A 12,488-nucleotide genomic window follows, 5' to 3' on the forward strand; every position below is an offset into this window, starting at 1 on the left:
AGTGTTTGTTGATTCATGTACTTGTGTGATTCTAGAATTTCAGCTACATATTTAGTAATTCTAAAAATCAGGTATGTCGCAACATGTTTCCATAAAAAAATGTCTTGTTTCATGGTTACATTAACTCTTTCAACATGAGGTCGATCTGTGTGACTGATGACATGACCTCTTTACACTCATCTAAAATCCATTTATATTTAATACTTCTAACTTTCAATATAAGTTGTATATCCTCATAAAACATGGCGCTACTTAAATTAATATTACAAGTCTTTTAACATACAAAAATTGTATATTTTAGTGTAGTATTTCTAATAAAATAAAGATTTGTCCATGAATATGTTGAGTATTTGTTTTGAATAATCTGTGTGCAAAGTAATTTTCATGTTAAAATTAAAAATACTTTTCCGTATCTCAACGGTCTCAAACTCCATTTGTGCAATCCCTTAGACCAAAACATATTTCAACCTTTTTCTTTGTTAAAACTTGATAGTTTACATGTTATTTTCTCTAACCTAATTCAAAATGGAATTTGTAAATCTGGCTGACCTCATAAACACCAGAAAAAAAGAATTGAAATAAATCTAAATTACCTTTTTTTTTTCTGTAGTGACCATAAATTATAATATGAAACCACATTTGTTTATCCTAATTAGCTTTAAGTTTCTAAGAGTATACACCTACTTATAATTAAAGTTTATTGTTTTCCTGCCCTTTGAACTGTGACTAGCTATTGTCTGCATGCTTATGAGTTGTAAGTTACTCAGCGAATGTGTAGTTCGTGTTACACTATCGAAATACATTACCCAGAAGCTACTATGTCCAGTACAAACAGCTCATATGCATGCCACATTAAAAAAAAAATTTACTTTATTATTATTATTATTTATTTTACTTAATTCAATCTTAACTAACTAAAATATCCTTATTTTTATATTTTAGTTGCTTTTATAATTATACATAAAGAATAAATGTCAGAAATAAGAAATAAAATACTTATCAAATATTCTTTTTTTCTTGCTTGTGGTTGTAAAAAGAGTTAACTTTTTATATTACTTAAAGTATTGCAATTAATAATTATTATTTATTTAATTAATGCTTCAAACAATATAGACTAATAACTTGCAAAAAATAGAGAAATTCTTTTACCTCTCAAAATATTTCTGGCTTTCTATCTCTGGGACAATAGTTGTTACAAATTCTCCCAAGCTAGTTGTTAACTTTCTCATGGGAATGATGTTTATACTCTGAGTGAAACTGTTGTTTAATGGTTCAGAACATAACATTTCACAAGGCATCATAGATGAAAACCTTCAGTTTCTATTGGTTGTAGGTAATATATAATTAAATGTAAGAATGAATTATTAAAGGGGGTATGTTAACCAAAACATAGTTAAACACTATGAGAAATGTAGTTTATCTGAGCAATGATGATATTTTAAAGAGTAATTACATTTAATTGCATACTTTCTCAATGGATGAAATAGGGATGATCACATGCAAAGAGAAAATGTGTCACAGTAAGGGAAATTCAGGATTTCTTCAAATACTACCTTGTAGAATTAAGAACTTAAAACTCGTGTTATTAAAATATGGATATTAGTTCAGATTTTATGCTATTCTAATTGGTATAACATAAACAAAAAGTAGTTTAATAAAATTTCGAGTGTAAGACACTAAAACTTTGTGTCATGCACAGAAAAATATACCTGGATGGATAGAGTTAATCAAATTTGTGGCTTCTCTTAATAATAGTGTATTTCCTATTCACAATTCTCCCAATACTTTTTAGAATTTAGAAAACTACAAGACTTAATGGTGTTTATATAACACAGTAATGAGTAGCCTTTTAGATTTCTTGCTGTTACTAAGGGATCCTCAAATATTTTTAAGAATACATTTACAATACTAAAAAATAAATGTGTACCACTTGTCACTGAATTGTATTTATTGAGTTCAAGGAATTCCATCCTTCACCAGTAGCCCTAGACAAGGGAAGTTGCATGTTACCTCTTCTCTTAAGCAGCCAAAGTTGCTCGAAAATGAATTTGCCAAAAATAAAAAAAAAATAACTAAATTTTACAGTGCAGTAAATCAGAAACTATTAGAGATATTGATCTAATCTTTGGCAATTTTTCATTATATGGGTAAATGAGCAAATGTGAATTTTTTCAAGGCATTCTATGGGGGTCACTTGCAGCTTCCTGGATGTTTTGACATGGAATGACCCCCTATGCATTGGATGCCCTCTATTCAATTCTGTAAAACTTCTCATTGAGAAGTGGTTTTATCAAAATGTTTTTATTGTCTTGAAATTCATCCAACGTTTTTCAACTGATCTTTCTTATTATTATTCAAAAGTGTGTTGTTGTTTTTTTTTCAGTAGTTAATGACTTTTCAGCTAACTTATTTTTCCAGTCTTTTAATTTTTTTTTCTTAATGAAAAAATGGTATTTAATATTTATTTTTACATATTGAATTTGAAGTTCAGTTAACCATTTTTGAGATAATACCTTTAACTAACACACTGTCACATGATACAGCTAGGGGTGACTTGTCACCTGTAGCCTGTAATGAAATTGATTATTATATGAGTCAACCTGCTTTTTCTGATCTTGCCTCTATACCTTCTGAAGATTTTGAGAGGCTTTTTTAGAAATGGGGAAATGGATAAAATAGAACATACTTACCTAAGAAATCTCTTAGGTAGCTATGTTATATCTTATTTATTTTCCTTATTTTGTCCTTCTTTGTTATATGATACCTTCTCATCTCAGTTTTTGGTTTTCCCTTCTCCCCATATATTAGAGTTCATGCTAAGCATTTTGTTTCTAAGATGGTTAAGGGTACCAGTATACCTCATCCTCCATGGGCTTCAGATCAATTTGTCTTGGACAACCATCAGGCTTAATGTTCACTTTTCAATTCTCGACACTTAGAAACAATTTTGCCTGTGTGATGGACAGACCCTGAACATCCTGTTTGTTTATCCCGTACTCAATTTTCCCAACTTCACCTTAGTTTATCGAGTTTCCTGCAGTACTAGTTTACCATCATCCTGGAGATTTTTTTGTTTTTTTGATGGATTACCTTTTTGCTAATTACTTCTATGTTGGCATATTTGTCTCCTTTGACTAAAGCCATATACACGTTTTTTTTTGTTTTTCGAAATCTCAGGGAGGGATATAGCCTTGTGTCAAGTTTATTTACCAGCTACTTTTTCCAAGACTTGTGTATGGTCCCTTTTCTACAACGTAAGTTTTTAATAATATTTCTGAGACTTTAGAATCCTGTGTGGAGTCAGTGTGACATCATACTACCTTTTGTTCTCTAATGGTTAGTTTGTCTCATTCTGAGCCGAGACATGCTTCTATTACTGTTTCACACATAGCTCCTTCCCAGCTCTTACCTTGAGGTGCTTCTCATCTCTTCATTTTATTAAATGTAAATAGACACATTGTTACTATGCCAGTGACAAGCTGGTGGGTTCCAGTCCAGTGAGAACTGGCTTGACCAGTCTGTGTTCCCCTTTGGTGATTTTTCCCCACATATTTGTGGGTTATTCTGATACTATCTGAGGGATTTGTCATCCATTTTCTTTTCCCTTTTCTGTTATCTCAGATACCCATTTCTTTTCCACTGCCTTGGGACCCTATCACCAGTCAATATCATTGTCTCCCAGCAGGCCATCAAACCTGCTAATCATTTCTTTCCAGGTTTTTATACAAGGCTTTTATGATACCCAACAAACCTGAAGACTGGTGGCTTGTGATCAGTTTATCCCTCCTCAATCAGTTTTTGGTTCTACCTTGATTTGCCGTGGAGTCTTTTCTCTCTCTAAGGTAGACATTTTCTTTAAGTTTGTAGATAACCAAGGATGATATTACAAATGTTTACCAGCATGTCCTGATACCTTTACAGTCAAGATGCTATTTTTGATTTGTTTGTCATGAGGTGAGTTAGTTTATCAGTTTCATACTCTGCCCTTTAAGCTTGCTTTTACCCCATATGTTTTTTGTTGGGTCACCAGATATTTGCATGCTCGGGAATTGTTGATTCATTCCAATCAGGCATCTGTTTGAGTGGGTTGGCTAATCAAATTAGAGAAGCCTCAATCTCGCTAAACCTTCTCCACATTGACTTCCTTCAATGGAGCTTTCAATTCTCCATGCCCTTACTAGTCCATCTTAGAGCTCACAACTTCTATCAATTTTGGGGATGTGGTCTTCTGTGGAAACCCTTATCCTCTTGGGTTGAGCAATTACGAGGTCTCTTCACTGGACTCTGCAGGATCAATGGAATCTTGCATGGGATATGGGATCCATCAGAGACTCCTGTTTCCATTTCTCTTTCACGTGTAGGCAATCTGCATAGTTTGTTTGACCATACAGTTACAACAGAAAGTGTTTGTACCCCTGTGTTCCAAGTAGTTTTTTGGTCATGACTTAAAAAGTATCATGATTAGGCTAATAGACGTATGGTATACGTTATAAATATTATACTAACACACATTTACATAATTTTTATGTAAATTAAATGACAAATAAACTGTTTATAAAAAATAACCAAAAATAGGAGGAGCAGAAAGTGTTCGTACATTTCAGAACGTGTGAAAAACTGATATTCCCGAAAAAATTTTGTTTAGTTTGGCAAATAAACTACATTATACCATTCCAGAACTAGACACTGGGTTCATAATTATTGGAATTTACTTCTGGCAATTTAGCGCCATCTCCGTCATTATCTGTTTGATCATTATGGCAAACAGGAAACATCTGTCCAGTGATTTAAAAAAACGAATCATTGTAAAATACAAGTCTCGTGTGTCTCTTTCCAGTATTTCTACACAACTTAATGTGCTGAAATCTCCTGTTCAAAGCATAATTGCCAAGTTTAAGCATACAGAATCAACTGCTAACCTCTCTCGTTCCAGATGCCCCACCAAAATTCCAGAGAGAACCAAGAGGAAGGTTCTCAGAGAACTTAGTAGGAACCCTCGTTTAACACATAATGACATACAGAGATTGGTAAGGGAAATTGGGTTTGAAGTAAGCACCTCTACAGTTACGAACATGTTACGTTCTTCTGGGTTCAAAGCATGCCGTCCTCGTAGATCTCCATATTTAAAGCCTGTTTATTTAAAAACATGATTGAGGTATTCAAAAAAGCATGTAGATAAACCCTTTACCTATTGGAAGAGTATTCTTTGGTCAGACGAGACTAAAATTGAGCTTTTTGGCCACAATGATGTTCGCTATATTTTCCGTAAGAAGGGGGAACAAAATCTTCCAAAGAACACCGTCCCTACAGTTAAGCACGGAGGTGGCTTGATCATGCTATGGGGTTTCTTCAACTCTTCTGGTGTGAGCAGCCTTCACCGCATCAACTGAATCATGAAAAAAGAAGAGTATGTTGATATATTAGGCACTTGTATCAAGAATGATGCTCGGAACTTGCGACTTGTGCGTCGTTGGATATTCCAGCATAACAATGACCCTAAGCACACATCGAAATATGTGCAATTCTGGTTGCAGAGGAACCATATAAGTGTTCTGGAGTGGCCATCACAGTCACCCGATCTCAACTCAATTGAAAACGTTTGGCATGAGTTGAACACCAGGGTTCATCAGTGTCATCTGAAAAACTTGCAAGAGTTGGAGGCCTTCTGTAAAGAAGAATGGAAGAAAATACCAGTCAAGTACTGTCAAACAATCATGAAGGGCTATGAGGAGAGATTGCACCAAGTAATTCACCTGAAAGGCTACACAACTGACAATTAAAGTAGATGCACGAACACTTTCTGCCCTTCCTATGTTTATAAACAGTTTTTTTATCGTTCCATTTACATAAAAATTTATGTAGATGTGTGTTAGTATAATATTTATAATATACTATACTTTCATTATCCTAATCGTGATACCTTTTAAGTTATGAGGAAATAACTATTCACGACTCAGGGGTATGAACACTTTCTGTTGTAAATGTGCTTATACACCAGTAGATATTTCACTACCCTCTCTTTGACTGGATGTATATCTTCATGGACACTTCCCTTCAGGGCTTGGGGGATGTGAGTAGATCAGCAGGAAGCTTCAAGTAGATGGTCTCCAGCCAAAAGATCTTACCATATCAACATTTTGGGGCTTCTGGCTGTACATCGTGCCTTGGGTCATTCTCTTCATTTTGCCAGGACTCATCTGATCATAATCCATTCTAAAAGTTCTACAGTAGTGACTTATTTCAATCGCCAAGTTGGCACCTGTTCTCATTTCCTTTGTATTCAGAACTTGGAACTTCTTTTTGACCCACATACTCACATACTGAATTAAAGGTGAAAATAGTATCATCCTCTCTTTTACACCCCACATAGATGTGAGATCCTGGTAACTGGGTCTTGGATTATAGTTGACTTACAACTTGTATGATTCTCCTCCTCCTCCCCACTGATGGATTTCGGATAAAAATATTTTATTCACATAAAGGGAGCCTTAAACTAAAAGTTCGGGAACCATTGAAGTAATTGAATAAGTTACTGAAACAACTGAGTAATAATGTAATTGAATAATTTGATGGGGAAAAATACTATTGCCATATAGCAAATATATGCATTATTATTTATGTTTGCATGGGTGCAAATTTTATGACATGATTTTTCATGTTCTGGGTTTCTTAAAATCATAATGGTTGCTTTTATAATATTCTGATAATTAACTGCTTCATCTCTTTGCTGGTAGTAAAATGCACTGGGAGTTATTTACTGTGGAAGTAAAATGTGGTAGAATCATAGAAATTATGGAATTATTACATGGGGGAGATTGAAGAGTGGAAAGCCACAAAGGTCTGAAATAATTTTCAAGTGATATTTATTCTCACTTGAAATATTCTCACATCTCTTTATTTAAGAACTTGATTAGACAAAAAAAAGCCTTTAATTAAGAAGGTACGGATCTATAAATCCTTTGTTAAAGCTTAGATCTGTAAGCCTAGTACTTGAGATTTAGATGTGGAGGAAACAGGAGTACCCAAAGAAAACCCACTTTGACTGAATATTCTACTTTAACCGTGCCAACGCTGGAACCTAGACTAGAAGAAAAAGTCTAATCTAACTTCATGTATCTTTAAATGACTGGACTACTGGTGTACTGGATATCTGATTGAAGCATCCTTGGAAGTGTGATATATAGGATGTGAATAAAAGATATCCTATAGCATAATACATATATCCTTCACTGCTATATGAAGCTTAGTCTTATAATTTCAGTTTGCCCTTATTGAGGATTACAGAAGAGCTGTAGAATGCCCTGATACTGGTATAACTCATTGAGAGTAGCAAACAGTATGATAGATTGGGCTTCACATTTAATATCTAATACTTTAAACAGCTTATCAGCTGAATACTTTGCATGAATAAATTAATAGTATCAGTATTTTTGAAATGAAGAACATTTTCAAGAAATGTACATCTTAGAAAGGACAAAATTAGCTTCAGTGTTTTATCTTTACCATTATACATATTTTAATACCTTGGTATGTTTGAGTTTGATGCGTATGATGTATATTGTGGGATGTGTATTTTACAAGCCCCACCTGTTCTCTAAATTTGTTTTACAAAAGTGCTAGTGTGTTTTAGAATAATGTTGAATGTTTGAGAATTTTGCATGAATATATAAAAGCAAACCATCACAAGATGCCAAAGGAGAATATTGTTTGTGAGCTACAGTCAGTATACTACAAGCATTAGAAGCTGCAACAGTGATTAATGATCAATCAGAAAACTACAGAATTTGACCATGGATGTTTATAGATTTTGAATGTTACGAACCATTGAACTTCAGAGGATTAACTTTGGACATTATTATTTCTACAAGAACATTAGATATCTACTGTCCTCTGTGAAAAGTGAGCTTGTAAACTATGTTAGGCAAAACAAGAATAGAGCTAGCTAGCATTTCTGTCAAAGATATATATTTGTATATCAACATAAAAGTAATATGTGTCTCGTAGACCTGGATCAGCAATAGAATATTAAGTTCCAGACCAGATGGAAGACTGAATACTTTTTGTAAGTTTGTAAAATTTTAGTATGTAAATAATTATTTGTAATAACCAGTATTATTAAATATAGTATTTTTGTTGTTTTTTGTATATTAGTATATAAGGAAATTGTGTGTATCAATCTTGTTGACAAATATGATAAATTTGATACATTAATATTTAATTAACTTCTGGATTCAAATTCTAATTTCTGGTTATTTGAAAATGTAATATGTAACGTAATAGTGTAATAAATTGGACATTCACCTGAGATAAATTATGGTATGCACCACCTATATAAGAATTTGACTTAGTAACAGTCTTGCCAACTAACATGACTTGAGTTTTAAGAAGTGAATCCACCGTAGAAGAAACTTTTCTGGTGTGACATTCTGAGTTAGTATTTTATGGCCTGCATGCTGTTCTTTCAGTTGATGTAAAATGCTGGTCAAAATTTTCTTCTCATTCTTTCAGGTTCTGAACTAATACTTGGAGTTGAAATATTGCTATTGAAAATATTTTGAAACTACATGACATAATTTCCATTGTTCATCCGAGGTCAAAAATAAGAGGAAGGATTCAAAGTCCAAATCTCTCAATTAAGAATAAACTTCACTAGCAGTTTCACAGGCAAAATTCCAATTGTGCATAATAATGTTAATGTAAACTTCACATTAGTAATTGTGCTTAGAAGTGTGGTTTAATTTTCTGCTAGATTTGACCAATGTATTGTATTTGGTGACTGCAATATGCCATCCTTGAATTTGCTGTTGAAGATTTTTGAAAAGATTGTAACTTTGCTGTCTTCAATAAATGAAGATAAATTCTTGACTTCTACAAAGAAAGGTTTTGCCATTTTGATATTTTCATAGGTGCCAGCAACCACTAAATTTAAGCAGTGTGAAAAGCAGTACCTGTAATATGCATTTGGAGCCAAATATTTCACATGGCATCTTTCATCCATTGTAATATCAAACAAGGCATAACAGAGTGGTTATCATATCCTTCATCTTCAGTGTTGTCCAATCTAAAGCCATGATTAGCAAAAATATTAGCAGTTGACTGAACATTCCTGCTGTCTAGCATATTTTACTGTGTGTGAGAAACAGTTTCTAATGTTACAAATAATTGCAATGCCTAATAAATTAATTTTTATGCTATGTTTAATGTTTAGTAAAGAGTGTGTCTATATATATATATATACCATTTAAACAAGGTATTTGTAAACATGTGCTTTGTTGAAATATAGAGTGCAACAATACTAAGATATTGTAATGTAAAATAGAGTAAATAGAGAGGTTTGAAAATATGTTGTGTGTTTTATTAAGCTAATGTCTTGTATAAGTAACTAAGAAGACCAAGGAAACATAATGAAACAAAATAATGAATATTTAGAAAAAGTGAATTTACCCTGTATACTTAGTTTTATTTTTTAGCTTAAAAATCTTATTAAAATAGAAACAGACGTGCAAGATAAAAATAAAAGATGCCGTCATTGAAGGTCATAGCTTGGAGGTGGATCAATTGTTAAAATGGATTTGTAGAGAACCACCTGTTGGAGATAAAATTTCAGTAAACTTCTGCAGATCTTTTTTAGGTCTGTAATTTTGTAGAGGTGGTTGTATTTTTGTCTTGTAAGGTGTCAATAAGGGAGAACTCTTGTGAACTGTGTGTGATATTGTCTTGATTGAATGGAGGTGGGTCATGATTGTGTTATTGATTTTGTGAACAAGGCTTGTGATTGGCTAATTTTTGTGGCATTTAATCTATAGAAAAAATTCAATTACTAAGAATGAACCTTTTAAAAAATAGATGAAATATCAAGTAGTTTCACTGATATTTTCCTAGTTAATTTTGTTTGCAATTTATAGTTTTAGTAGTACTTTTGTGGGTATGAAATATATATCATAAAGTCAAAGTCATCATGTTACTTGTTTTTGTTCACTTAAGTGAACTTGTACATTTAAAAACCTTTTGTTTTGCTATGTTTTGTTGTTGAAATAGATAAGTTAACACACATTTAGCTGATTCATTCTATTTATGTTTGTTTTAAACTAATATTTAAATGCTACCCATAAAAACTTGTATTTTTGTTGTGTATTTCAACTGCTGCTTTTGTTATCAATCTCATTAATTTTTAAAATTACTATTACTGATATGTTAACTGTTTTTTTTGTGAATTTTACTACAAGTCAAATGAGGTTAGATAAAGTCTTCAGTTATGTTCTTAACCATATATTTACATAATACAATTACATTTATAAAAACTTATATTTAGTGAAAAACATTATCCTAAATTATTCAGTGCTTGGTATTAATTATGCAGTATCATTCAGTATGTTAAATTTTACTCTAAGTGATAACATAAACTTACTGACTAGTTAGTAGTCATAAGAAAATCTAACATCATTGCTTGTTATTAAATATCAAAATATCTTCATTATTATAAGTATTTATAGTATTCTAAACTTTTATAAAGATAAAAAACATTATGTATCATAATATAACAATTACCAGAGTCCAAATTTTTGTATTAACAGAAGTAAATCCCATACTTTTTCATTTCTACAATATATTCTTTATTAATTTGTTTTTCAACTTTTCAGGAGATAAGCGAAAGTATTCATCTGTGATGCAAACAAGTGATCAAAATAAAACCAGAAAAACACTAGGAAAATATAATTCAAGTTTTCTTCCATTAGGATCTTCAGGCACCACAAACTCTTTATTTGGCTGCAATTTTGTCGAGCATTCTTCCAAGAAGGACAAAAATGTTAGTGGGGAGTGTGGTTGTAATACCTCTGATTCTTCCAATGTGATGATTGTTGAATGTGTTAATTCAGCTGACAGAAGTTTATCCCAGGATAAAACTGATCTCAAAAATGGTAATCTCTCCAGACACAAGGTAGAAAAAAGACAGTCATACTTCTCAGCTGCTCCGTATTCAAAATCTAATAATAAATCACCTGTTCCAGGGCCTACTCCGCTAGAACAAACATTTTACCAATTGGCTGCTCTTGTTAAGAACCAGGTTGCACACCAACCCAATGCTTTACAAGCTATTCAAGTTAGTGTTAGCAAGTTGCATTTGAATTATGTTTGGGTTTTTGATGAAGTTGCTGGCCAGAATCAAGGAAATCCTAAATACTTGTGTTGTCTGTATATAGAAAATGTTTTAGTGGGAAAAGGTGAGGGGAAAAATAAGAAATTAGCAAAATCACAAGCATATGACAATGCTGTTGAGAAACTTCAAAATCCCAGGCTTCAGGTCTTGTCTACTGGTAACAAAGGAGAAGAAAAACTAAAACTCTTAGCTTCAAGCTTCTCTCCAAGTTCATCAGGACAATCTTTTGTGTATTCTTCAGACTTAAGAATCTGTCAGTCAGGAGGGATTAATAACATGCCAAAACAATCCAGTCAACATCCTGGGACCTGCTTGGATGATTTTATTGTTATTGATGATCTGGATGTTAACAGAAATGCTAATGAAATTACAGTTCTTATGAATACGGCATCTTTCAATCGTATAAATATAGCTTTCAAATTTTCTGCAGCTCAAGACACAGTGGAAAATTGTATAAGGTGAGTTGTGATGAATGATATTAAATTGAACAATATTCAACAACAGCAAGATTAACCTTAGGTTTATACAACAGCCCTTGTTTTCAATATGGTACATTCTTCTGCTCACAAGATTAGCTTTTTCTGTTTTGTGCTGCACTCTGTATGTGAATTATGCAGAAGGCTTGTGACATGCATTATAAAAAAGTTTGCATATAGAAGGCAACTCAAAACAGAAAAAGCTAATCTTGTGGAGGGAAGTACCTATCGAAAATAACTCTTTAGTGCAGGAAACTTATAACTTTGATAAAACCAACTATATTTGACATTCTATAACCCTCAAACACCCAACCAACATATCATTCACACTTACTGTCTGTGAAAATACACCCATTCTGACCATATATAAATGTTTGATGATTATTGTAATAGATTGTGAAAACTTTTTCTGAATGATAAAATGGTACACTTATGTCATGAATCAACATAATTTCTCTCAACATGGATAGGTGAAAATGTACGTCACAATGCTTTACATTTATATAAAAATATAATAATATAATATAATGTATATGAATATAATTAGTATCAAATCTTAATTAATAAATTGCCTAAGTTTTAATTTCTCAATTTCAAAAGAAATTTTTAAAAAATTCTATTTCTCTTCATCTGCATAATGTGACATTTTTTCAGCCTGACTTGCCCACTTTCTGTTTGTTTTCATCACCTCTATATGATGTCATGAATTTAACATAATTATTCATTTGACTTACATGCAATTCTGGATGTTTTTTACAAATCTATAAATTTTTCCTAGTTTGAGCATTGTAATTATAAAGTCAGCCTTTTAACTAGTGGCTTTATACCTACAGCCAATAAATTTGGTGTTTTGA

At 32.4% G+C, this 12,488-nt stretch overlaps 1 protein-coding gene across 3 annotated transcripts in view; it reads left to right on the forward strand.

Moving 5' to 3' along the window:
- The window catches only part of LOC143225258 (uncharacterized), a 42,960-nt gene that overhangs the window by 17,585 nt on the left and 12,887 nt on the right, over positions 1-12,488 (forward strand). For 2 of the 3 annotated variants that reach the window (XM_076454338.1, XM_076454340.1), the window contains exon 4: positions 10,641-11,616. In XM_076454338.1, the coding sequence (XP_076310453.1) occupies positions 10,641-11,616 (976 nt within the window). The remainder of the gene's footprint in view (positions 1-10,640; positions 11,617-12,488) is intronic. The other variant, XM_076454341.1, reaches the window with a different exon arrangement.

Source organism: Tachypleus tridentatus, chromosome 9 (assembly GCF_004210375.1).
Source record: "Tachypleus tridentatus isolate NWPU-2018 chromosome 9, ASM421037v1, whole genome shotgun sequence".
Classification (NCBI taxonomy): Eukaryota; Metazoa; Arthropoda; class Merostomata; order Xiphosura; family Limulidae; genus Tachypleus; species Tachypleus tridentatus.